The following is a 27,040-nucleotide window of genomic DNA, read 5'->3' on the forward strand; positions in this document are numbered from 1 at the left end:
ACATCAAATACAACTTAATACATCAAACACAACTTTTTTTTTGATGTGTTCAACTAAACACATCCAATGAAACATGAAATTAAACTTAACAAATCTAATGAAACATCAAATTAAACTTAACACATCTAATGAAACATCAAATTAAACTTAACAAATCTAATAAAACATCAAATAAAACTTAACACATCTAATAAAACATCAAATAAAACTTTTTTTTTTTGGGGTATGTTCAACCAAACACATCTCATGCAACAATCATGTCATTCACTTCCTAGGGAAATAGAATGAATAACGGTACCTGTGTGAATCCTCGTTTACAACCTTACCTGGAGGTGCAGTGGTCCTGTCCCACCAACAGCTGTACCACTGATTCCTCCAGTCCAGATAACGCCTCAAGTCCCTCGCCCAATCCGGTTCAGGTTGGTCCCCTAGTGGCCGATACTCACCAGGACTGACCGCTCCGGGTCCCTGTAGCTGTGGAGGGGTACTGTCCTGTCCGGGTCCACCGGGTCCCTGTAGCGGTGGAGGGGTACTGACCTGTCCGGGTCCACCGGGTCCCTGTCGCAGTGAAGGGGTACTGAGCTCTCCGGGTCCACCGGGTCCCTGTAGCAGTGGAGGGGTACTGACCTGTCCGGGTCCACCGGGTCCCTGTAGCGGTGGAGGGGTACTGACCTGTCCGGGTCCACCGGGTCCCTGTAGCAGTGGAGGGGTACTGACCTGTCCGGGTCCACCGGGTCCCTGTAGCATTGGAGGGGTACTGACCTGTCCGGGTCCACCGGGTGCCTGTAGCGGTGGAGGGGTACTGACCTGTCCGGGTCCACCGGGTCCCTGTAGCGGTGGAGGTGTACTGACCTCTCCGGGTCCCTGTAGCGGTGGAGGGGTACTGACCTGTCCGGGTCCTCCGGGTCCCTGTAGCGGTGGAGGGGTACTTACCTGTCCGGGTCCACTGGGTCCCTGTAGTGGTGGAGGAGTACTTACCTGTCCGGGTCCCTGTAGCGGTGGAGGGGTACTGACCTGTCCGGGTCCACCGGGTCCCTGTAGCGGTGGAGGGGTACTTACCTGTCCGGGTCCACCGGGTCCCTGTAGCGGTGGAGGGGTACTTACCTGTCCGGGTCCCTGTAGCGGTGGAGGGGTACTGACCTGTCCGGGTACACCGGGTCCCTGTAGCGGTGGAAGGGTACTGACCTGTCCGGGTCCACCGGGTCCCTGTAGCGGTGGAGGGGTACTGACCTGTCCGGGTCCACCGGGTCCCTGAAGCAGTGGAGGGGGACTGACCCTTGAAGACTTCCCGGGTCTCTGAAGTGGACTAGAGGATCTTTGGAAAACAACAAAATAGGTCATCAGAACAATGCAGATGAAACACAATGTTACATAACCAGATGACATGGGGACTATTGTCCAAAACAAGCAACCGAGTAGATTGAACCAATCAATACTTGAAAAGAGGAATATTCTTCGATTAAACTAAGACGTAGGTTGTTCTTTCTTACAGAATTTTGGCCTTGTGAAGAAATACAGCTTACCGTCTCTTGCCTCGCCTTTGGGGGGATGTTGGGGACAGTCTGTGGATCAGAGGGACGAGCTGGAGGTCACCGGGCTGGTTGGGGTCCAGGATGAGGAAAGATTTCCTTCCACCCGCCTGAAGGTTAAAAATCAGATCACTGCTCCACACATGGAAACAAACCAAGGACTGTTGCATCATATGGACTCTCTCACATTATATAGTGAATTAAGGGGATCAGAGCGACTATGCAGTAATACATCATTGAAGGTAAATGTCACACAATAAAATAGAAGTTGTCAATTAAAATTCTAGAAGGTCCAGTTATAGATCATTTCCTCATGTAAAAGTCCATCAGAATAATGTCTAACGTGCACTTTTATTTAGTCCCATATATATTGAAGTAGCTTAACAGTTGTATTAACGTCTGCATGTAGTTATTTCCAATAAAGAACATTTTACTGAACGCTATCAGTTCAAGCAAACAATATTTACTGTCAGATTTAGGTGACTTACACACAATTTATAGGCAATTTGTTTTGAGATCATTTAGAAACAGGACGTCTGAAGTAAACATTTGTCTGGGAGATGATGAAAGAAACACATCAACGAAGTGTTCAAATAACCGCGTAGCGTTCAGGTTCTTGGCGTTCTTACCATGCTTCTGGTTGCACTGCCAGGGTTGTCGTCAGGTTGGGCAACACGTGAGGAGGCTGGTCCTGCGATCTGGAGGATGGACCGCCAGATTCCGGGCCGGCAAAGGTCCGGGATCCAGTCGCTGGTGTAAGTGCAGCGGCGTGCCATCTGAGAGTAGAAACAAACAACATCAGACCATAGTCATTTATAACATCACACATAACCGTAAATAAAACAATCCAGTGCTAAATGTTTATTTTGTATCAGCTGTTTGATCTAGACATTAATATGTGTGTACCCAAAGTGGTCTTGCAGAAGTACGCATAGATATTACTATTATCACCAGCCTGGAAGCTTTATTACAGTGTATACAGGGAACATCTCCAATCACATACTATTTTCACAGCGGAATTTACACCAGACTACATTAAAAAATTGTTATTTAAAGTCTTTCTGATTGACTAGAAGTCAGAAACACATCAGCTTTTCTATAAAAAATTATATTTTTTTCGGCCGTTTCACTCTCTGCTGCTCATTGTGTTAAAGTTTGGGGCACAGTGACACAAAAGTGACATATGAACGTCTTTTTGAGTAAAATAGCCTCCTGAAATATGAAGAACATCATAGGATTGTTGGTTAAAGTGTGAATTATTAACATTTTCAAACAACAACAAGTTCATATATTGTCATGTGTGTATCATTTATGATCTTTTGTCACCTAAAAGCTATATTTAACACAAACAAATAATATGTTTTATTAGTATTTCTCAGTGTTTACCACTACTGGGCAGACACCGAAAGCAGCTTTGGTTGAGATAAACTTGTTTAAACTCGTTCACAACAGTGGAAAGGCGACCCTCGTAGCTAAATATATACTAATAATAAAAAAAAGTGAATAAAACTCACATCTTGCTTGTAACAAGTCTGCTAGTAGGTCTTCCAGTAGGTCTGCTAGTAGGTCTGCAAGTAGGTCTGCCAGTAGGTCCGGGTGCAAAAACTCACAGTTTTAAGGTTTTTTTCAAAATCTCGTTGAAGGAAAGTAGAAATATCTGCTTAAACCACTTAAAGATTTTTCAAACATAAACAAATGTACGTTCGAAAGGCATATAAACATTATGACCGTCCATAGCAACATGACTTCACTCATAGGTCAGAACCATGGCAACCTTCAAGTTCACTGTCAATCAAACACAGGCGCGAAAAAAACAAAATGGTGGAGACGCACCGTCTCCTGTCGTGTCTGAGACATGTGACATGTCCAGGCACGGGTCCACCACAAATTAATAACAAACTTCTTACAAAACACGGTCTTAGATAAAGTAAAAATAATATAGAAATACATGTTTGGACCCTGTCCGTGGTCCTCATTTATAGCGGCTCCATAGAAAGAGTTTTGCCTTTGCAAGTCCACAATTCATACTCCTTCAAGACAAATACAAATAGGATATAAAGCTCACTGCAGGAGGACATTTCCAGGAACACTGTTGTAGCCAGTAGAGCTGGAGTAGCTTCATCAAAATGTCGTGAAGCTTTGTTCTTCCTCCCGGCAAAGGGTGGCTCCAGGTCGGCCCTGGCCTTGCTGGTTGCTCTCTGCACCACACAAAAAAAACAGCAGTTCTTCACCATTCCCCCACAGTCTGTTGTTTTTTCTTCTCTTTTCTATAAACACATTACGATGATGAGATGTCTCCACCGCAGACGCAGCACGGCATCTCCAACTCGTACTATCTGCACACTGTCCAAAGTTAAGCTAAGTGCGTGGCAGCAGTGGCTAACGTTAGCTAACTAGCTGGCTCCCTTCAGCGAACTGCCTTCTACACGTGTCTAGATTGTCTCCCGATGGTTTTCTTATTATATACTTCAGATTATTGATAAAACAACTCGATGCTGCATTAGTTTGCACAAGACTGCAACCAACTTTTCACATACTTCAGCAGAACATTTCCTCTTTTTCCGCTTTCCCCTTCACAATAAAAGCCCCAGAAACACACATCAGGCCCAGAACCCTCAATATAATAGCTTATGTAATAGTATATCCACGTGTAAAGAGCGAGTATTCTGTCCCATCGTTTGAAGCCATCCGCTCAGCTTCAGAATCGGTCTCCCATTGTTTACCAGTTCACATATTAATTTTTGAGAAATGTTTAGCTTGGATATCTTCCATTTCTGTGGTCAAAGCTAAATATAAGAAGAAAAAAGGCAGAACAAGCAAGAAGCTCTTTGCCTCTCCTTTGCGGTTTTGTCAGGTGAGCGAGACTAAACAGGTTCCACACGTGAAATACACTTCCTATTATACATAAAGAAAGGACGTATAATAAAAGTGTCTACAAATATTGCAGTGGTGACCAACAATGAGAAATGCAAAAGGCTCAACCCAGTTTGAGAGGGATTGTGCAATCTGAGGTGAAGGATCGTCACAGACAAACAATAAATGTAATAAAACTACTGCCATGTTGGTGGTGTAGGTATCATATTTATTACAACATATTGGAAGAATGTGGAATACAGAGCACTAGAAAAAAAAGAGAAAAAACATTGCTATACTTGGCCAAGGCAACAAAAATAAAATAAAGTAGTGATGAAGTTTGGCCTGAAGGTGGCACCGAGGTACACAAATGTTACAAAATCCCAAAGTTAACCTTTTAAAAAGTGCCAGCATTTAAAATGTGATTAAATTGTGTGCAAAGAGAAAGGAGGTATATTTCAGAATAAACTACGATGCTCAATACAACACGAAATCCTTCAGGTGTAGTGACATGTTTACATACAGCAGCATGTTTCATCTGCATAAACTCGTTATATTGGGACTATTGGTGCTCCACCACCAATTTAACCAGTCAATGTCAGACTGTGTATACAAAGTGACCATTGCTGCAGAAATGTTGACATTTACAAAGTCAACAGAAAGCACCAACTCAATTAATACAAATTATATAAATACCAGTGAATCTGTGTTCAGTACTACGTTCTGTGAGACATCAGTAGAGAACCATTGTGTTAGTGCACTGCACACACACGTATACATACGTACACCAACACACGCACGCACACGCAGACAGCGGAAAAGATGAGTGCATCAGTAAGTGACTCTGGAGAGTTGGAGCAGATTGTTTACTGTAGCCTACTTATCTGCTCATTTATTTATTTGTCAATCCGAGCAGTGTCTGTGGAGGTAGATTACTGCAGTGATTCACAGTGTCCAGATAGCAGTGAGGAGCAGCTTTCGTGCTTGTGTAAATATGCAGACAGTTCTCAATGAAGCTGCATAGTGACCTCTAGTGGTCGCAACATATCAGGACAACAAGCGAACCGCTGTCGCTGATTTGAAGTTGCTAATTCTTCACTTGCAGGTCATACATATAGTGAACAATATTTTGAAAATGTTATTAAATATGTGAGAGAAAGGCTAAAAGTATGTGGATATTTGTGTTTTGTTTGCTTTTGTTCTCGGTCTTTTTTTCCTGGTCCCTCAGGATAAATAAATAAAGTGTAGCTACTATCTTATTTCTACTTGTCGGTCCATAATAGGATAACTATGGTTTGTTTTATGGGGTTACAAAACTGACGTAATTTCAATATCCGTCGCTTTGGTCGGAACCAATTGTTGGGAAGTCGTTCCCCACCGGAGCGCCACAGATGCAGAACGGAAGCGATGGAAAGATGGCGGCGGCCATTGTACAAATGTCATGTTTATACCGAGGGATGTTAGCGGTCAGGGCCACCGGCATCAGGACGCTGATCCCCGGGATGGTCCCGTCGCAATTCCGCGCCTTCTCGGTGCGGAGGGAGCCGGAGCTGGAGGAGAACCCGTACTTCAGCAAGTACCAGGACAAGATCCAGCGGCTGCGCAGGTCAGCAGCTAGCCTCACTACATCCGAATCTTAAGCCAAATCTTATTTGATTACAAATACATTCGAGTATTGGTAAGTGTAGATACGAGTTGGACTATCAGACATGATTTAATCGAAATTCGGATGTGATAATGACGTATTCGGTTCACATGTAAACCATCGAGCAGTGCATCTGCTCATTAACTTACATCTGAGTTTCTCTCATTGCTTCTATTTTCATGGTTTGACAAAGAAGTGTGTTTTCTGCTAGAGCTTGGGGATCAATTGTAACGTCAATTGTATCCTAAATTTAACACTATACCCTTTTGATTGACAGGTCTATAAGAAGATAGAGGGATTAAATAAACTCTTCCCGTTATAATACATTAATAAATTAGCCCTCTCCCCTTAGCATGCCATCCTAATCATACTTTAAGTTTGATCAAAATGTGAAATTGCTCCATAGACAATTAATTGGGGTTGACGTTGTAGATGACACAGCTCGTAATGGAGAAGGTTATAGTATGGCTACATTGTCTGTTTCAGAACTAGGAGCACTTCTACAAATAGTCATTATTTTTAGAAAATAAAACATTCTGTGCTTCAAGTATGGTATTTATTCTCGATAAACATCTTAAACAATCCCATTGTTTAAAAGCAAGAACTTTTTAAGAACTCACCTGGTTGTGTGTCACTGAGATTTCTGCTTATGAACAACAAAACTGAAATGATCACTTTCCTGCTTTCTAGGTTCACTAATTGATTTCCCCCGTTAGGCTGAATATTTCAGCACCTTGGTTTTTGACTATAGATATGAATGCTTTTAAGCAGCTGAGCACTAGAATTTTCAAAACTCAGAGAGCGCAGACCTTTACCAACACCAATCGTTCCAACATTGCATTGGTTCTACCTAGGCCCATGCTACACCCTTCAAACTGCTTGCAAACAGACAAACAAACCAGGTGAAAACAACATTACCTCCTCGGTAGAGGTCATAACAGTTTGGCATTTCTAATTGAAAGCTGATGCACGCTGAATGTTTCCTTCCTGCACAATGACGACGACGTTTTTCCCCCTTTTGCTGTTAGATGGAGATAAAACTTAAACCAGACACAAAAAAGGAAAGCAGCATATTTCCCCTGCCTTTTAATGAAACACTTCAGCCTCATGTAAAGACGTCAGACAGAAATAAACACAGAATAATGCATTTCATGTTGTTATGAAATTTAAAAAGGATTATCTATCTTAAACCAGACTGAAAATCCTTTCACGAGGTAATGAGTTTTCTCAATAATGGTCACTTGTCGTTAGGTGAAAAATGACAAACTAGTCGTATAATGCAAGCTGAGGACTCTTCTCTGAGTACTATAAGGAATGTTGGGAGTCACTAACTAAAGTACAGGTATTCAAGGCAGGTTTGCTAAAACTGTAAATTATTAGCACCTTTCACAGATTTTGCCTTCTAAAGGTTGCTGGTGTTTCACTGGTCTGATGTCTGACTTTGTTCTCAGCGCCAAACCAAAGGAGTTCAAAACCCGAGTTGAGAACCGGCACGAGGCCAAGAAGGATGTACTGGGACACTCGAAGCAGGCGGAGTTCGTCAGGCTCATGGAGCAGGAGGTATGAACCCGGCTCCATGCGGAGCAGAGAACACATGAACATATTCAGGAAGTCCTGAAATATCATAACATCTTAAAGTCAGAAATTTAAACACACTTTTGTTGCTTTTTTGGGGCATATTCTGAAAGAGATATCACTGAACCAATGAAAGTCTTCAAACTGTCTCCATAACATAACATATACATACACCTCATAATAATACATGCTAAAAGATCACTGTCATAGAGGTACTATAAAAATGATTCCATAGACTTCAGCTTTGAATTGGTAACAGTGTGCGTTGAAATATCCTCAATAGTTGGAAATGGATCCATTCCTCCATATGCCTGTGACGGAGTCATGAATGTGAAGCTCCTTCTGTTTGGGACTCTTTGCAGTTGGAGAACAAGGACAAGGTGGCCGCCAGCGATGGAGCGTCAGAAGGTTTCACAAAGAACAAGGTTAGCACATCAAGCAGCCTTCATCTTGCTTTTACTTCACCATTTCTACAGTGTTTTTTTTTTATAATACATAATAAATCTCCAAGACTCAGAACATCCTTAAAAACACATTTTCTGACTAATGGTTTTTTTTAAAAAATACATCACAAAGGTTTTTAATTGATGTTTGACCAAATTTCACATTTTGAGAACCAGTGAACTTTTGGCATTTATTTGGCTCAAATGATTAATCAGCTGTCAGAACTGTCACATTCATTTGACTGAATGACGACTGACCGCTTTGCTCCGATTCCCGTAGCTTCTTGTTATTCCTTTGGAGCGCTTCGTGGAATCTGGTCTGAACTGTTTTCCATGTGGCTTTTACAGAACCAACCAAATGTAAAGTAAACTGTTTTCAGTGCGGTGGTGGCGATGGTGAAGTTTGTCCGGCTAACAGACTTTGTAAATGTGTTGTTCTTCAGACTCTGGCCTCCATCCTCAACCTGGAGCTGATCGAGGACAAGACGGGCGAGGAGGTTGCTGAGGTGAGTCTGTGGAGGTCGGACCTCCGTCACCTGGTTTCCTGTGTGACACCAGTTAAAGAAAACTGCCTTTGGTTTGACCTTTTTTTTTTTTTTGTTCTTCTCTCAGCTTTGGATGAAATATTATTCGACTAAAGACACAATCAGTGCCGTCATCCCGGTGAGTGTAACACTAGAGACAGAGTCTCTCAACTTGTATTAGCTACTGATGCCATGTACGTCTTCTGATTCATAGATTTATTCCATTTAATTTATTCCATTTAATTCACAAAATCAGGCTTCTTTTCTTGAACAATAAGTCATTTAATCATTGTGACCTCTTGTTGCAGAAGACCCACTATGTGTTGCGCTCCTGTGAGTTTGTTTCTGCGTATTAGTCCTTTTTTGTTAACAAAATATTTTCATTGTGAGCTACGGAACAAGTGATTTAGTTTCTGTAGCTAAACCAGATCCATTAGCAACCCCCCCTAAATAATTAATAAATCATTGTATTGTGCAGTTGCACAATGGCACCTGTAAATAAACAGAAAGACAGTTCTTTAGATCCATCCGTGAACACACCGGTGAACATGTTGATATGTTGAACTCATAACCGGTCTGCTCTGTATTACAGACTCAGATGTACGAAGTGATGTGGAACAGATCAAAGTCGTGCCAGATGGTGAGATCACGGTTCTTTTTACACTTTACTTTTTTATTCTGCCACATGAAACCAAATAGTTTTTAAATCGGCCTCCCTCTCCGTCTCGTCAGTTCCTCTACGCTTTGCCTCAGAAGGAGGGCTACGAGTTCTTCTTGGGTCAGTGGTCCGGACACGAGCTCCACTTCACCTCCCTCATTAATGTCCAGGTGAGCCATCCTTTGCTGTTATCTGAAACGGCGTATCAGGTCCATCGATGGTATAAAAAGTAAGAATTACAAATCTGGGAGAGGGGGATAATATTCCAAGAAATAAACCCATATTTGTTGTGAATTTCTGGAGAGAAAAAAATCTTACAAATTTACAATAAAAAAAATTGACTCATTTGAAATTTAAAAGAGAAAAAAAAAACAGAATTATTCAGAAATTAAACTCTCTCATTATTTCATTCTACAAAGGCCCTCATGTGCTGTAGTCTGACATCTACAGTTTACAGATTTGTTTTGCACACTCTGCAATTTAGATTTGGAAGTATATGTGTTTGTTTATATATTTTAAAGTCTGAAATACAGTAAAGTAGAGATCAATACAGGAAGATGATACACAATTTAGTTTAGATTTTTTGAAAGTAGTGTGTCATGAGATATCCGTAGTCGATGTGTTACATCCTACGGACCCGGCCGCAGCAGTACATGACTATCTTCCGTGCTCTTACTCTTATGTGCCAATCGCCATCTTCTGCAGTAATACACTGACTATGGACGTGTACCTCATACAACCCCACTTGAAAAACTCAACTATCTCTTTAGTTAGTCATCAAAATGTTCCTTTAGAAATAACTGTCCATATTATTCGAGGAACTTGATGGTTTATATTTCCAAATATGTCGTCACTAAGGATTATGGTTTGATCAGTGGCCTGAGATGTCTAACGTCAGCAGCTTATGACAACTGCTTATAATTTCGGATACATACAAATATATATAACATAAAAAAAAACAACTGCACCCATAAGTTAATTAAACGAAATGTTGTGTTTCGCTTCTCATTAAGAAGATTGTTAGCTCACGTCACCTGGAGGTGTTAATCGCAGTTGTTCTCTCCCTGTTGGTGTCCAGATGGTGGGCGAGAACGCTCCCAGTCAGCTGATCCTCTACCACTACACAGACCTGAAGGATGACAAGGGTGTGGTCCTCATGACCGCCGAGCTGGACCCCAAGTTCATAGTGAGTCTTTTACCTTTTCTGGACCCTACACATGAAGGCCACGCACTCATTTATGGACCTTGTTAGGGCGGCTACAGAGCGGCTACAGAGCAGCAGGTTGAGCTTCACGGCTTTGGAATGGCTTGTTTAACGGATCAGATACAGGTGTAAGTGTTAAAGTCTCTGCATACTGTTTGACCGTGATGCAAGACTCTAACATTGGATGCACATTAACCCGTCTCCACCTCTCCTTCCCAGACCGTCCACCAGGCTCAGTGCTTGGCCAACCAGGTGCAGCTGTTCTACGCCACGCAGAGGCAGGAGACGTACCAATTGGTCGAGACGTTTAACCGCCACCCTGCAGACTTCAAGCACATGTCAGTGATAGCGGAGCTGGAGCAGAGCGGCTTGGGGTCGGCGGCGGCGGCCCCCGGGGGATCCTAGGGGCACCAACCAGTTCGCCTGCAAACGGATTCCCAGGAACCCACTTGTGTTCGTTTAAAGTGACAGTGATCCGCTTCTTCGCTCATTTCCCACGAGGATACACCCATCCTTCATACCGTGGAGCAGCAGCTATGATTCAGGCCCAAAAATATATTTAAGAGCGGATCAGTAGCTTCTCATGAACTCTGTCTGGGACTTGATCATCTGATATTTGAGACACACCTATATTGTGCATACAGGATAATAATGAGGTATTCATCAGTTCTATGATAAATAAATCCCACTGTTATCTACCCTCATGTTAGACTGGACCAGAAAAACTTTAATTACGTAGTTATCCTTTAAAACCCTATTGTACATTTAATAAATCATCTTCCAAACCCCAAATCTTTTGTATCTGCAACTAAATGTGTCTTTTTATACAAACGTCTCAAGCCAACACAAGACAGTGTCAAGTACTACAGGTTTAGTTGTTATAAGGTACAGAATTGTCAGAGGGAATAAGCAGACCAGTTTATTTTCATGCATAATTAGAGCAATTGTCACCAAACATGCACGTAATTCCCATAGTGAGTGAGGAAAGATCAATTGAGTTGACGTCAACATTTATTGATAGTCGAACTGATGCAGCTGATTGTAGCTCATTATTCACTTTTATTGTATTCATACGTGGAAAAAATAGTGTGCAAATCCCCAAATGCAGTCATGAAGGGATGGTCAGAGATTCAGTCAACAAACAGAAAATGTAAGGAGAAGATATTTCTCTTCACAACAAGCTTGACACACATTTACTTACTCGCACAAATACAGTAGATAGTACAGGAAGCTGAAGGACACATTTCAACCAGTTGTAGTTACTTTGTGATCACAACAGGACAAACTTGTAATTGCTAAACCGTTCATGAATGCAGAAAACAAATTGCGTCACAGAACAATTATGTTGTGATCATGTGAAAACAACATGAGAAATCCTTGTGTTTGTCCCCTCCGGCTTTTTGTACTCATCACAATGGACCACCGTGGCACACACATTGTACAGAAGCACAACAAAAATAACACAACACAGCATTAATTTTTTTTGCTGGACCAAACAGTAATGTGCTACTATTCTCATATTTCTAGCTGTATCAGATTTTTACAAACCGTTCAAATAATTGTAATTAAAAGAAGAGAAAAAATACACAAACATCATCTACTGTTGTCTATTATTGGCTGACTGTAACACACAGTACAGTGGCTGGACCATTCTCGGAAACCATTAAGGACACAATAGATACAAGACAATACAAAACTCCTTTTGAAAAAAAATGCAACGTTTTGGACACCATATGCTTTTCCTGCAGGGTCTCCCGGTATCACATTTCATTAAAAAAACTCCCAACTTCTCACATGTTCATTATTGAGACATCAAGTCAGAACTACATTATTAACCTCTTTGTCCTTTTCAATTTTCACAGTGCATGAACGTACCAAAACTACAAAACAATGGATCAAAACCTCTGAAGTGCTTTTTAATCATCTAAAAATGACAACTAAAACATTCCTCCAAGAACCTCCAATATCGTAGTCGTTATAGTAGACGTACAGTATTAGTGATACCTTTTCAGTTTGAACTGATCCTGAATGGTTAAACAGGACCGTTACAGAATGATGTAACCTCAGAGACCTGTTAAGGAAAATATAAGACACAAGAAATATGGAACTTTCTTTTCCAATTCTGCTTCACTCTCTCAACTGTACGCACCACATATGTATTGTAATGTGTAAAGGATGTAAAAGAAAAAAAAATAAGTCAAGGAGCCGGGCATTTCTGTTGAGACCTAAATGCTAAGTTTGCTTTCAAGTGTGAATTCTAATTTGCGGTTAGTTTATTTTACTTAGTTACTAGTCACCAGCTGTTGTTTTTTATATTAGTGTCAATAGTTTGCTGAAAAACTTCAATGAAGTTCAGTAATACTCAAAATGATTCTTTGAATGTCCGTGGCTTCCTGTATCACTGAGAAGTCCAAGTGGTGATGCATCAAAAACATTTTTACAGTGAAATCACTGCACTTTGTTAAGCACAGAGCCATGCAGGAGTAACAGCATTGAGTCCTGTCTCAAATGGTTTTGTTTAGCAGCCTGCATTTAAAATGGTCGTTGTGTTCTGTCTCAACGCACCTTCTGTCTCCAAGACAGTACACAGCACTGCACAGAGGAGTACAGCCCACTCCTCAGACGTGGGGTTGCTCAACTCCATTGTCCAATGACTGTGGCAGCAATAGTAAACTCTTCACTCATGCCAGGTAAAATGTATTCAAACCACCACATGTTAGAAGGTACACGGTATGTTTGCTTCCACATATTTGCTGAGCCAACACATTTTCTACAGACATGCTGTGCTGTAGCACTGCAAAGATGCCAGGAACAATGTTACTAGACAAACCGTGTGCTTTTCTTGTTTTGTTTTTCCTCTGATTGCGGTGCCGATCGTACCTCGTGCTCCACTGCTGTGATTCCCTGAGTGGTTCCTCTGCAGACATGTCTCAGTACATGGCCTCAGTGTCTCGGATGCTTCCAAACGACAAACTGAAAGTGCTTCCGAGCCTCTTGGTCACCCCGCCACCTTCCCTCGTCTTCTTCCTGTTCCAGTTCAACAGGGAGGCGGAGCTCTGGCCTTTAGCTCCACCCATCCCCCGCTGCCGAGTGTTTTCCTTATCGCTGCTGTGGGACAGCAAGATGGCCCTCCTCTCCTGCTGCAACACACACACACACACACACACACACAGGTAATGTCTTGGTAACTGCACAGGTACGAACGCACACACACACACACACACACACACACACACACACACACACGTACTTACCTGTGTATCATGCGAGTGCAATGTGACCACACTGAGCTCCACTCCTCTCTCGCTGCAGTTCTTCAGCATTTGAACCACCTCGGCATGTTTGGCCCATTTAGAGTCCTGTCCGTCCACTGCTACGATGTAGTCTCCTTCCCTTAGTCCCGCCTCCTATGACACACGGACAAATAAAAGTCATGAATGAACCACAAACATTCTGCCAATAATCCTCCACACATGAAGATCAACTACTGTTAAAACTTGTAATGCATCTCCTGCTTGACTGCGCCCACCTCTTCACTCTTATACTTTACTGTTAAACGCTTTACACGAGATGTATTTGTGTCTTCTTTACATCCTCTAGTGGTCATAAATGACTTTGTTGTATCTTTGTACACATTCATTACTGAAATTTTTATGATGCTGGTTATAAGATATATTTAACATAAAGCTCATTGTTTTACAATTGTAAAGGAAAACAACAAATAAAAACAGATTTAATTTAATTCAGTTTAAACAGATTTAGATTTTTTTCCAGCAATAGACAAAGAAGAAAAGGGTAAGAAAGCTCAAGTTGCAATTGATGTATTAATACCTATTAAACATTTTTTATGAAATGCTGTAGATTCTTTGCTGTTTTCCTTTAAAAATTGTATTTATATACCAATTGCAGTACAGTAATCTATAACGTTTGACCATCTCATATTTTACAGGCTGTGGGAGCAGGTCTGCAGTAACTGATGCACATAAAGGTCAGTGGAGTTTCTCTTACTGCTGCACAGCCTCCAGGCAACACTCCAGCCACCAGGACGGGGGAGTCTCCTCTGAGCGTCAGACCCATTCCGCCTTCTCTCCTCTGCAGACCAATCACTCGTACCGGACCCCAGCGAGCCCGAGCACAAAACACTGACAGAGGCCCCTGCAGCAAAAACAAAAGAAAAAAAAAAAGTAATCTTCAACTCTTGTATCAGCAGGTGCTGCCGGGTTTTACTTTTGAAGGCTTTTCTGATATCCGACTGTTCCAGCAATGAATACGTCTTACCAGTCTTTGGAAAATATCAGTAACTTGGACTGTAGAGAAGTTGGTTGGAGTGATGTCAGGTGTCTGATGGGTTTGAGCTGCGGAACAAAAGAACAAACCGCAATCACTTACTGCCGTATCAATAATATGATTCTTTGGTTAAATGACTTCAAACTAATGCTCACACTGTATCTCTGGGGCCTCTTCAGTTTCATCAAAGTCGTCCTCTCTATCCAGCTCCGAGTACTTGTCCAGAGAGCGCTTGTGCGTGAGCGACAGCACGTCCTGCAGGATGTCCATCTTCCTCAAGATCTTACACAGGCTGTGGACACGCATAGCTTCCTCATGTCTGATTACAGCTCGCCGCAGGTGAGCTTTACCTGCAGACATGTAGATGTAGGCAGACATCGTCTTGAAAGATGTTACCTCATGGCATATTTGGTAGATAAAATCAACCAAAAACATCTGTCTGTCTCTTTGTTTCACATATTGGCTTTTGATTTGTCTGTATGTCTGGACTAAATAGAAACATATTCCATGATCTCACCAAGCTTTCTTCTTTCCTCTGGGTCTCGTAGAACCTGGCCGAGTGGCGGCCCTGCAGGGCTGCTGACATAGAGCTGGAGGAAAGCCTTCTCTGCTTCATCATCACACTCCTCCTCTTCAGCAGATACTACAGAACAAGACGCTTCACGTAAGCGCGTGTAGATACAGTACATACATTACTGTTTTTGGTAAGGAAAACCGAAGGACTGACTCTTTAGTGAAATTCACTCAAAACCTTCCCTAGCATTTCTAAAAGGTGTCATTTACACTGCAGAAGCAGCTAATAGTTAGTCTTTTCCAAATGTCACCTAGTGAAGAGGGCAATGCCTGCACTGCAAAAGCTGATCCATATTATCTTTTTGTCCGTCTCTATTTAATTTAATGTTCTTAATGTTATTGAATGTAATTTGTTTATCTTGCTTTGACGACTCTTTGCACAACTCTTTGCTCTTTGCCACCTCTTCATTGTGTTAATGTGCAAGTGAAGACCATTCACATAAAAACAACTGAATGTGTCTGCACAGTTAACGGCAATGTGAACCCCCAATAAAAACATCTAATTTAATATCCGGCGTAGTTTGTTGTGGCTTACACGTGTGATCGCAGAGTGCAACAGCAGCGTAGTAGTGCGAGAGGGCACGGAAGTGTTCCGATTTGACTTGAACCATGGAGGCCCAAGAAAACGGCACGTAGTCCTTCATCAGAGGCTGAGTCATGGTCTGCTGCACCAACAAATAGACGTCCGACACCTACAGGACACACGCGCGCACGCGGAGTGAGAATCACTAACGACACAAGGACCAAGGACACAAAGCGGAGACGCGTGAACTCACCCGTGCAGCCTCCTGTGCTAGGCACAGTTGCGAAGTGAAGTGTGTGTCCCGAGTGGTGAGTGTGACTCGCTCAAACACACACTCCTGCACCTGGGAAACCATCAGACGCACCAGCATGCAGAGCGACGGACCGCTCATGTCCAAACTGGGAGCGTTGGAGAAATTATCTTTCAGGTAATTAAATGCACCTAAAAAAAACGTGCAAAAAAGAAAGAAAAACGCGTATATTCAAAATATTGTGTTAGTTCATTCATCAATGACTTAATTGCCATCTCTGCTTCGGATATTTAAGGATTTGATGCGTGTTATACCATAAGCAATTCAACCTCTCTAGGTTTTTTGGGACAAATAAATCAGTTACAATAAACACCACTATTCTGATAGATTGTTTATTCTATTCAATGTCAAATTAATTGAAGAAGATAATGGATGTATTAATATATGAGGGAAACAAATAGTTGCTGCCCTAGCTGATGCAGTAGTGGTTAGTGGATAACTTCAACAGAGAGCTGTTTTTGTGCAAAAGCAATGATCCTTGGATTCTTGAGTCCCACATAATCACTTAATAAGGCTAATATAACTGTCATGTAGGTATGTGCTGTTTCATTACCTGCAGCTCTCTGGAAGGCATCTATTGCTCGGTCTATGCCAGCTGTTGCAGAGCGGTCTTGCCGTGCTCCAATCTGTGTGTACAGGGCACCGATGTTGAACAACACACTTCCTTTTTCAAACGCCAACGTACGCTGACACGAAGGGACGCCTGTCAGGGAGTCGTACCTAGAGACAGAGAAGGAGGAGTACATGTCCTCACTGCATTGCAATGCTTAGATGGTAACGATACCTTGCCTTTTTTTAATGGCATACTTCTTTAATGTATTAATGCAGTTCTACGTCAAATATTTGCCTTTAAAATGAAAAGTAGCGCTTGCCGGAGCCTATTGAACTCCATCAGCTTGGGGAGACACGCATCATTTTGACCAGCAGTGGGAACTTTGCCAGAGGAGAAGCGTTTTGCTGAAGCAAGCCCCAAGCACTTTATGTAAGCAGCAAAACAGAGGAATACTGAACATGGGCTGTACCAAAGAGCTTTAAGCTTCACTCATAAAATTGACATTTGAGGTCACAAGGACAGGCAGGCAGGTACCTGTCCATGCTGTACTGTACTGCCACCATATACCATATACTACACAACCAAGCCTCAGTACTTGCGACGCAGGACTGGATGACCTCGAGGCTTTTACATTAGTGCTCATGTCCTACCAGTGGAAGTGCACACCCAGGTTCCTGTGTAGAGGAAAGAAGCGTTGGTCCAGGTAGTACAGCTGGTTGTAGTACTCCATCAGTAGCTCCAGACCGGCCTGGTTACGACTGGGGGTACGCATGGCCTGAGTCAAACAACACACACACACAGACGTACATCTGATGTTATAGGCACATGACTTCAAAGACTGCAGTGTCTTTGTACCTTTCATTTTTCTTTTCCCACAGTTTTACACTACGCTTCTACAACCATCCTTGAAAAGATTTGTTTTGTACTTATTTGTGCAAGTGCATTTATTAACCTGTCTGAGCTCCATAAGCTCTTTGAGCTCCTTGTCGTAGAGAGCGCTGTCCTCTCCATAGTGCTCACAGATGAAGTCCTGTGAGGGGAGGCAGACCGTTGCGTAATGACAAATCAGTTTCACAGCCGAGGTATTCTCTAATATTTAGAGAGATTGCAGAGGATTTTCCTGAGCTTTCAGTGCCCCTCAGCAGCCTTCATATAAAACAAAACAAATGTGAAATTGGACAAGAACTCCCCAGAAATCAATGACAGTGTCTTTATTGTAGCGTCTTCACACAAGTTTAAATCTTTGTAAGTTGTAAATTCAAGCTTTGACACATGTCTAAGTCATCTTTATAGGACACATTTGTGATGGATTGCAGATTTTTCACACAAGAAAAGACCTTTTCAGTTCAGTTTTTAACACAATAAACAAAGTTGCTTGTGTGTTGTTTTAACTTTAAAACGTCAAAACTGAAACACAGCTTTTAAAATGATTTAGTCAGCAATGTTTTACTCAAGAAAGTTTTTTTCTGAAAGAAAGAAAAGGAAATTTGATAATTGAAATAATCCAAGGGAGGTAATATATGAGATGTCATCTTCACCTGGATAGAAACTGTGAAGTCCACCTCTTTGGTTTCTTTTAATCCGAGTGGGATCATGGGAACGTTGATAGCCTCACTGTAAAAAAACAACAATTACAGCATGGTTACTTACATGTGTGTAATCTTTTACAGGTTACCTTATGTAAACACCAACATGTAAACACCAACATCATACACAGGTTCCGGTTATAGACCCAGTCAGCACTGCCATCTGCTAGTCTTTAAACACAGCAGGCTCATCCTGCTAATAGACAAAGCTAAAACCCAGCATTAACCCGTACAACCCTAACAACCCCCCAAAGTCACCCCTTCCCATTCACAATGAACGGAAACACGCACACACGCCACACGGCCATTAAGGAACCCTCTAATCGGGGGATTTATCTTTCCCGTGACCCTCCAGAGAGAGAAATCTCCTGGCTGTGAAGGACTGTACAAACACGCACACACACACTTACTGCTATATTTGTAATTTCCTAGCCCCTTAACTTAAGCTTGACCGAAGCTTTTTTCTAAACTAAATATTAATATACAAACTGCCCTTTGAAGAAATAACAACCAGACAATACAAATGTGTCCCCACAAAGACAGGTAGACGTAAAGCAGATACACACAATGCTCAGTGTGAATACCAACATGTAATGAATACTTGTTTTCACCAATTATAATTCTGATTAAACTAATGAGTGACCTGGAATTCATGGGACAAATAATAATTGGGACATAAATAGGCCATGCCATTGTGTGTGTGTGTGTGTGTGTGTGTGTGTGTGTGTGTGTGTGTGTGTGTGTGTGTGTAGGTGTGTGTGTGTGTGTGTGTGTGTGTGTGTGTGCGTGTGTGTGTGTTTCCCATAATTACTAAGACTGTGGCAGCCCACCATAGTCTTTTTAATCCCACAGTTTCACAAATAACCAGAACTATTTATACACCTCTCAACGGGTGGGCTCTCGTTGTCCTCAAACCGGCCCGGGGTGAAAGAGCACCGAACTCTTATTACCAGAGACCTCATATCATCTAGAAACCAACCACCACCACATAGTTCCACTACTTTAAGCAAACGTATTGATATTATCCCCCGGGCAAGGCTCTGAATAACATTCGTCGATATAACAAATAGCATACTATATATATATATATATATATATATATATATATATATATATATATATATATATATATATATATATATATATATATATATAGTTTTGCCCTTAAATTGCACCAGATGGATGCATTTATTCTTAAAATGTACAATATTTTCATGTATGCATGTCCCCGGATTCCCCTAGGGTCAGAGATCTTATGTAGTCCTGTGGTAAACACCTGTGAGTGTAAGCATGCGTGTGTTTGCGTGTGTGTCTCAGAGCTTTCTACCTGTCTGTCTGGTAGACCTCCATGTTGCTGTTGAGCTCTTCCAGCTCCTCTTTGAGCAGCTGGAGGTTGGAGTTCACAAAGCTAAGCTCCAGAGCCACGGTCTCCTTCACCTTGTTGTTGGTTGTTGCCCTGCACAATTGAACACACACATTAATTCACATGCTTCATTAACACTAACTTGCAACACACTATGAAAGACTTGCTTCTCCAAAGTGAGACGAGGAGTTTATTTCAACTTCACTCCTAAATCAACAAGTCAACTGCTTCAAAGGGTAAATCTGAGTACTTGACATAAAGCAGGAGAAGGTTCAGTTACAAACATCACAGACACTTTCACCTCCTTCCTAAATGTTCCATAATCAAAATGTTCTGAAATTGGGACAGACATTTATCATAACTGAGCCCCTTGCAGAACCTGAGGATTTGCTTCTTTCTTCTCATTAGAAATATAATATCTTGGATTTTGGATGGTTGGTCTGTGTTGGTCATACAAAAGATTTGAGGATGTCAACTTCTGCTAAATTAATTAATTAAGCATTTACAACCAAGATCATTGGATAATACAATAAGTAGTAGTTGCAGCCCGAAAATGTTTATTGTTATGCACCATTATCCAAACCACTTATTCTTGTTCGCTCATGTTCACACCAACGGGCAATTTTGTAGACTCCACACAGGAGGACCGCCCGATCGGGGAATCGAACCCTGGTCCGCTTTTGCTGTGAGATGACAGTGGTAGCCACTGCAAGACCAAAGTATGTGCACCATATGAAACCCTACTTGGCAATAACCCTGATGTTGACGTCTATCGCCTTTCTTCTTCATCTGAATGACACCTGTTGCTCATGTTATGGATCCCTGTCATGTTATAACAGAAAACCAGATTAGGATGTGTGTGAGATTGGAAATTGGTATTTCTATTGTTAGGTTTGTGCCTAAACTTACCCATGCAAACAAAGCACACGTTAGTGGGACAGTAGTGGACGTAAACATGACACAGTAAACACGATGAGCATTGTTGCTTCCATTGACAAAAAGCCTGTCTTTTAGCTCATGTCTCTGCCTTCTTCTCCACCCTCTTTTCATTCACTTCAAGACTTACTCGACCCCAATCACAGGAGCCAGCTCACCCTTCTAGGGGGTTTTGAGCTTTAACAACACACAATGTTCCTGGAAGTCTGAGGCATCACTAGGTTGCCTAGAGCCCCTCAAACAAATACCAAGGATCCGATGCAGCCCTATCATAAAATGTTACTGACTCAATGATTTATTGAGACAGTTGTGTGTCGAGGGCACAGAGAGGACCGGTTCACTATAAACATGTGTGATTCACAGACTTGCAAGATGACTGATATTTTGCACATAAATGCATCGTTCGAGCACAATTTCAAGAAGGAAGAAACAAAATATAATTAATGTTTTTGGTCAGGCAACCCAAATAAAATCTACATATTGGAATTACTGATGCAGTTTCACTCATGTCTGTGTTAGTTTTATCTGGTAAAAAGAGAGCTGAACCGTATCCGTGCTGAATGAGTCATTAGATGCATCATCAGGTGGAAGATTTAGGGAGGAAAGACAAACATTAAGCTGTCAAAGGCAGACAATTAAAGCTTCTTTCATGGCTAACTATGTTGCAATAATGCTCACATCAATTTGCAAAAGAATGGCAGCCGAAGCAAGACCTCTCTCAAAACAACAATATGGATGTTTGTGTATTTTCTGCTTGTTGATATTTCTATACTTGCACTTTTAGTTAGAATATATATTTGCACTCTCTTACTGTGAACTGTAACTGCTACACAACATGTTATCTTATCTACTTCATCTGACTCACACAAATACACACACACACACACACACACACACACACACAACTAGGATGAAGCCAAGGGCAATCTGATTAGTCAGCTTTAAATGGGCTGCCAAATATCCCCTTTACACACACACACACACACACACACACACACACACACACACACACACACACACACACGCACACACACACACAACATTCTGCAGCTTTTAAGGGGACGGGGTGAGGGGTTGGCCCTCTTTCTCTGAGTGAAAGACATGAAGTATCAAAAACAAATAACTATTTTAAAAAACAAACTAACTGATAAGAAGACCAGGATTAAACAAGTAACTGTCCGTCAACTGATTTCCCACAGAGAAACGCAGCCTGCAGCACAACGTGAGGTCTTCATCAGCCAATCACAAACCCTGAAGAGTTAATACCGCTCTCTCATCGGTAATTAGCACCCCCCGCCACCCCCTCCCCCACCCGCTCTGTCCCAGTCACCACCCACACGCACTCTTGCCATAAACTAGTTCCACAACAGTTTCAGAGAGTATGAAGTGAAAGCGAGACAGTTGGTGTGTCGAGACTATTCCAGTTGACCGGAAAGGGGGAGGATGGAAAAAAAAGGTCTGACAGTGCCAGACAAATAAGTGGGGGATGAGCTTGCCGGGGCTCCGTTGGGAATCTCTGCATGAGCGCAGGACAGGAGGCGGACACAAAGCCGGCTGATTACAGGCTGGCAGGCTGTGTGTGTGGGGAGGTCCTCTTTGTCTCTGTGACCCATCATCCTAATAGAACGGGCAGGAGCGCTTGTTTTATTTCCCCTAAACTGAGTCATCACCTTTTAGGATAACAGCCTAAATCCAGTCAAAAATGGAGTGTGTGTGTGGGTGGGGGAGGGGGGGAGGGGGGGGATCCAAAAGAAAAATAAATCACTATCCATTACAGAATTACTCCAATCTCCCTATTAGCGTTGATTATTAAAATAATCAATGAACACAACAACATAAATGAACTAATTTAATTTAATTTAACCTTTATCAAACCAGATAAAATCCACTGAGGAAAAACATATCTTTTGCAATGGCAAATTGGCCATGAGGGCAGAAAAGTTCAACGTCAAGCGAGAAAAGGGAAATGTCGGAGGGTTTTGCTTGAAAATTGTAATAAAATCTGATTGTCCCAAAAGTTTTTTTATTGATTTGAAAAATATTTGTTTTTATTTTGTGAAAATTAATTGGCCAAACAAGTCCCAGGGTAATATCAAGAGACAACCTTGGTTGTCTTTTAATCAAAGACACTGTTGTTTTCCATGTTGATCTTATTACATTCTGACATGGCACCACAAAGGAGGAAGAAAGTAGCTCATTGCTTTAATTAAGTGGCTCCTCCTTCTTCTCCTCCTCCTCCTCTTCCTCCTCCAAATTGAGTAAAAGGAGTGTGTTTTCAGAGAGTTTGGCACAGTGTGGACTAATCATGCTGTAAATGTTCTCACAGCTACCACAACAAAGTGTAGACCAAATGTATGCACATATATTAAATGTTTACTTTCAGCCTCCATTGTAATCAACCTCCCAGTGGATAACAAAAATGCAGAGCCTGGGAAATAGTCCGAGGGAGAAAGCAAAGACAGCGAGACATGGACAGAAGCTGGATGGAATAAAAATGACGCTAATGTTCTCGGATGAAATACTTTGATGTTCTGCCACCAGTTGTTTTTTTTATCCCTTTCCCTCATTTCTCCATGAATAAAATGATTGTGTGAAAGAGACACAGCACAGTTCAGCTAGCTAATCATTGGTGTATGAGCAGAAAAGTATGCAATGTTCATTTTTTTTACAATTAAATATTTGTAGGAAAAACATCAGAGGAGACACAAACATACACAACATGATGAGAGCAGACACACAAGCAGACAGACACAGTGAACACAAACAGGGTCATAAAACTGGGTGGTGCTGGTGTGTGTGTGTGTGTGTGTGTGTGTGTGCGCGTGCGTGTGCGTGTGCGTGTGTGTGTGTGTGTGTATGTGTGTGTGTGTGGGGAGTGATCTCTGACCTTTTCCCATCACAGGACACCACCACAAAAGTGACTGAGCCAACAAGCTAACAAAGAGTCGCCAACACAGGGGAGACCAGAATAGCATGTATCATCACATCTTAAAGCCCGTTCTAACAAAAATTAAAAAACATAAATAATATGTCCAACAATAAATTATTCGAAACAACTGATAAACACATACCAACACATTCACAAATCTTCACTTATTTCCAACAATACTATTAAAATACTTAATGTTCCATTCAGGAAAAGTCTCTCAACAGATGAAGCAACAATAAAACTAACTCCAACTTCACAGAATATTCTAGAGGGGAAAAACAAGAGCCTCACCTGAACAAGTTCTCTGCTCCAGCTCTCATACGCATCTCCTTGTTGATCTGCTGGTTGATGCGAGCTCGCCGGTGCTGCAGTTTACTGCGCTGAGTCTGGGCGAAAGGATCACATCCCTGCAGAGAAAATTAAAAAATAGAGCCGTCAAGAAAAGTGCTGGACTGGTGAATTGATAAATGATGAATGACAGCAGCAAGTCTGTCTTTTTTAAGCATTAAAGAGGTGACATAGTGTTTCTACTTCAGGTACCTAGTACAAGTTTTAAATAACCAGTTAGTCTGCTAATTAAACCCGCCGTTCTTCACCTTACCAGACACCTTTTCCCACTGGACAAAAACCCCATTAATACCTACTAACATCTGGCTTTTGTGAGAAATGGTAGAATCAGCATTAATTTCTGGGACAAATGACTATGCAGTAGACACGGGTATTCATCCCAGGTGGACACACATTTTTTGACACCTTTTTGAGGCGTGAATGCACTTTTCACTATTCCAACAATCTCTAACTCTGATTTGAGAGTTTGAAAGAGAGAGTGAGTAAGTTACAGATAAAAAAGTAACCACTGTAACATTTTCATGACACATTTGGGACTTCGAATAAAAAGAAACAGAAAGGCATATTCGTCTACTGCCAATTTATACATTCATGACTGGCAATAGGAATGTAATCAATCGTGTATTTTCAGCAGTTGTTTAAAACAAAGTCTGCAAATACACACTAAGTGTGGTGGAAAAAGGACATAGGTGATGTCAAAAATGCTGTTTTGCTGCAAGGAATAAATGACGAGGCAATATAACGTGACCTTAACACGATACCTTTTACCAGGAAACTATAGCATGTTATTTGTAAAGCTTATATGGTTGCAGTACAGTACAGCATGGACAAAGGGACGACTAAAAGGCTCACTGCAGAACACAAAGTCGACGCTGGATAGCACAGCGTGCCACAGATGATGTCCAAGGGCGTGTCAGAGCTGTGGGAGCTCAGACAGGGAAAGCCTTGTGAATGCTGTACATAATAACTTGGCATGGTAAGACAGGAGGAGAACCTTCTTCTCAGAAGGATAATAAGTTGAACAGAAAAAGGAGCCGGTGATGTGTCAGAGCTGTGTGTCCGTCTGAAGATTTAAAGGCCTCTTAAGTCTCGCTTCAACACCAGAACAGCTGATTGTTACATGTCTGCTCACTAAACTAGCAATCTATTAAGCAATGCACCACTGTTTCAAAGACAAAAGGTAAACAGATGTACAGCAATATGACAGATGGAGCAGCTGTACTCTAAACATGCTGAATACTCCCGTTCTGTATCCCTGTGCCTCCTTCCATCAACTTGTATACGGATGTTTTTCATTACCCTCTTACCCTCTTTCCCCCCCTTTTATCTTTCTCGTTCCCTCTCACCCAGTTAAGGTGTTTGTTTAGCATGCACAAGTCAAGTAATCCTCAGAGTGCCTGTGTGGATTAGCATCCTGGCCGAGCTCCCTCTGCTCAACCATCAGGAGGGCAGCCGGATGGAGGCTGCGCAACATCAGTGCAGAGGTAGTCTAAAAACTTAACGTGTTAAAGAACTCTTCATGTCCAGGTGACTTTCTCTTAGCACACACATTGTTTTTCAGACACAGATATGCGAAAATGTAAATTGCTGCTTCAAGCACAGTCTTCTACCCACTCAAGCAGCAGAAGGTGAAGTGGCTTGCTTAAGGGCACCCATGTTTTCCCCATTCAAACCAGAGATAAACTATCCTTTGTATAAATGCCTGATATACTGCACTTATACTGAGTGTGATGTGATATCAGTGTTAAAACAAATGCAGGTGCAAATTAGGTTTCACTTTTCAAAACACACCCACAGTATCATTTCAGATGTTACTGCATAAGTTGCAAGGTCTCGTCCTCTGCAGTTTTTGATGCCCCCTAATATAAAGGAAGGTGATCGAAATATATTTTTGTTGCTAAAAACACTTTGTAAAATGGCATTAAACATGTCAGCTATAATGCACCCTTCATAAAAACACTTGCTCTGTAACTTGTGTAAACCACAGACTTCCTTGTCAACACTGCCAACTATCTACTGATCAAATTGTCTCAATGAAAACAGTTAACAGTGAGGTTTGTGGATTATCCAGAGGAAGCAGGCAAGCGTTTCTTGAAAGACACTTTCCTGTTATGTTTTGCAAATGTTCCTTTTGGTTTTTCTTTCAACTCTACGATCAAAACTGCATTCAATCCACTGTATTGAGATTGTGGCAGCGTTTTTCAGGTTCCCGTGTCGCCAAGCTCAGGCAAATACAGCTGATAATACCGGCATATTAAGACATTATCAGAGGTCAGTGAAATAATGCGTTTCTTTTGTTTAGCTATTATTAACAGAGTGAGTTGATTTTATAGAAGGCCTAAGGATCCACGGCAAATATTGTTGTAAAGTTGCTTGTTTTTTTTAAAATGTATTTAATTATCACTGAAGAGAACAAAAGATGTCGGGCATACATAATAGTATCAGGATGTATAATGTCCAAAGTTCACTGTTAACTTAAAATTATGTTGATGTTATGGAGCCACCGAGGGTTCTCAAGGACCCCAACAAACCCTTTCCTCGGGTTTACTACATGTATATAACGGTGTGCCTGTGTGTATGTGCGTGCGTGTGAGTGTGAGTGTCTCCAGGTGTCTCACCTTGCGGATGCTTCCACTGAGGCTGCCATCTGTGGGTAACGTTAAGGGCATATCGTCGTCCGAGGTGACGTTACCGTCTGACAGGGACATCTCCAACTCTCTGTGAAGAGCAACGTTCATGTCAATATCATTTCACCCAAAAGTGTTCCTATTTAGACTTAACTTACTTGGTATATGTCACAACGTATGCAGAGAACACCTCCCACCTTTGAAAAATTATTAATTAACCACGACCACGCCAACACTATTTAACTTTAACTGTAAGTTAGGTGAGCTAGCGAGTCACGGTGTTCCCACTTGCCTTGTTGCAGGTTCCTCCATCGTGAGGCAACGACAAAGGCAGATAAAAAAAAGTCCCTACATTTCTCCCGACTTTGTGTAGTTCCGTGTAAACACAACGCCTTGATGGTTCGCCAATAATAGAGTTCGCTGAAATTAACAACTTTAAACTCCTCAAACAACCCAGCTTCAACTCATTGCATTATGCTAGCGCCTCCTCCGCTCTCCTTTTCCCCCCCGACTTGTGTGCAGCTGCAAGAGCTTATTCAACAAGGCGGGCCCGCAAATTAAAATGATAGCCAAT

General features: G+C 41.8%; 3 protein-coding genes across 4 annotated transcripts; 1 reads left to right on the forward strand and 2 right to left on the reverse strand.

The window, feature by feature from the left end:
• LOC137793420 (proline-rich protein 2-like) lies at nt 1-3,216 on the reverse strand. Its single transcript, XM_068589567.1, has 4 exons — nt 3,044-3,216; nt 2,159-2,305; nt 1,524-1,639; nt 1-1,315 (listed from the first exon to the last, which is right to left on the reverse strand). Exons 2-4 carry the CDS (start codon nt 2,303-2,305, stop codon nt 265-267), a joined length of 1,314 nt encoding a protein of 437 aa, XP_068445668.1. The 5' UTR covers nt 3,044-3,216; the 3' UTR covers nt 1-264.
• On the forward strand, nt 826-11,991 carry atpaf1 (ATP synthase mitochondrial F1 complex assembly factor 1). The gene is made up of 11 exons (XM_068589568.1): nt 826-1,336; nt 1,493-1,645; nt 2,182-5,988; nt 7,479-7,587; nt 7,965-8,027; nt 8,489-8,551; nt 8,658-8,708; nt 9,162-9,209; nt 9,302-9,397; nt 10,306-10,413; nt 10,651-11,991. Exons 3-11 carry the CDS (start codon nt 5,774-5,776, stop codon nt 10,834-10,836), a joined length of 939 nt encoding a protein of 312 aa, XP_068445669.1. The 5' UTR covers nt 826-1,336; nt 1,493-1,645; nt 2,182-5,773; the 3' UTR covers nt 10,837-11,991.
• rhpn1 (rhophilin, Rho GTPase binding protein 1) lies at nt 11,257-26,966 on the reverse strand. 2 transcript variants are annotated; one of them, XM_068589566.1, is made up of 16 exons: nt 26,759-26,966; nt 26,458-26,557; nt 23,783-23,898; nt 19,591-19,719; nt 18,216-18,291; nt 17,630-17,707; nt 17,328-17,452; nt 16,678-16,844; nt 16,068-16,255; nt 15,827-15,983; nt 15,236-15,361; nt 14,874-15,068; nt 14,710-14,786; nt 14,440-14,586; nt 13,686-13,838; nt 11,257-13,568 (listed from the first exon to the last, which is right to left on the reverse strand). In XM_068589566.1, exons 1-16 carry the CDS (start codon nt 26,776-26,778, stop codon nt 13,362-13,364), a joined length of 2,061 nt encoding a protein of 686 aa, XP_068445667.1. In that variant the 5' UTR covers nt 26,779-26,966; the 3' UTR covers nt 11,257-13,361. The 2 variants fall into 2 exon arrangements, with proteins under 2 accessions (XP_068445667.1, XP_068445666.1); XM_068589565.1 differs by having other exon boundaries at nt 11,258-13,571.
• Between the last annotated feature and the right edge of the window lie 74 nt (nt 26,967-27,040).

The sequence above is a fragment of the Clinocottus analis genome, unplaced genomic scaffold (genome assembly GCF_023055335.1).
Source record: "Clinocottus analis isolate CAN_PGR_092001 unplaced genomic scaffold, fCliAna1.0.p SCAF_23, whole genome shotgun sequence".
NCBI lineage: Eukaryota > Metazoa > Chordata > Actinopteri > Perciformes > Cottidae > Clinocottus > Clinocottus analis.

Coding starts and splice junctions, on each gene's coding strand:
- LOC137793420 (XM_068589567.1), bottom strand. CDS start 2,305: ATGGCACGCCGCTGCACTTACACCAGCGACTGGATCCCGGACCTTTGC. Junction 1,640..2,158: donor GCAGTGCAACCAGAAGCATG/GTAAGAACGCCA, acceptor TTTAACCTTCAG/GCGGGTGGAAGGAAATCTTT. Junction 1,316..1,523: donor CAAAGGCGAGGCAAGAGACG/GTAAGCTGTATT, acceptor TGTTTTCCAAAG/ATCCTCTAGTCCACTTCAGA.
- atpaf1 (XM_068589568.1), top strand. CDS start 5,774: ATGCAGAACGGAAGCGATGGAAAGATGGCGGCGGCCATTGTACAAATG. Junction 5,989..7,478: donor AAGATCCAGCGGCTGCGCAG/GTCAGCAGCTAG, acceptor CTTTGTTCTCAG/CGCCAAACCAAAGGAGTTCA. Junction 8,028..8,488: donor AAGGTTTCACAAAGAACAAG/GTTAGCACATCA, acceptor GTTGTTCTTCAG/ACTCTGGCCTCCATCCTCAA.
- rhpn1 (XM_068589565.1), bottom strand. CDS start 26,778: ATGGAGGAACCTGCAACAAG. Junction 16,256..16,677: donor TGCCTTCCAGAGAGCTGCAG/GTAATGAAACAG, acceptor CGTTTTTTTTAG/GTGCATTTAATTACCTGAAA. Junction 14,587..14,709: donor CTGATATTTTCCAAAGACTG/GTAAGACGTATT, acceptor TTTTTGCTGCAG/GGGCCTCTGTCAGTGTTTTG.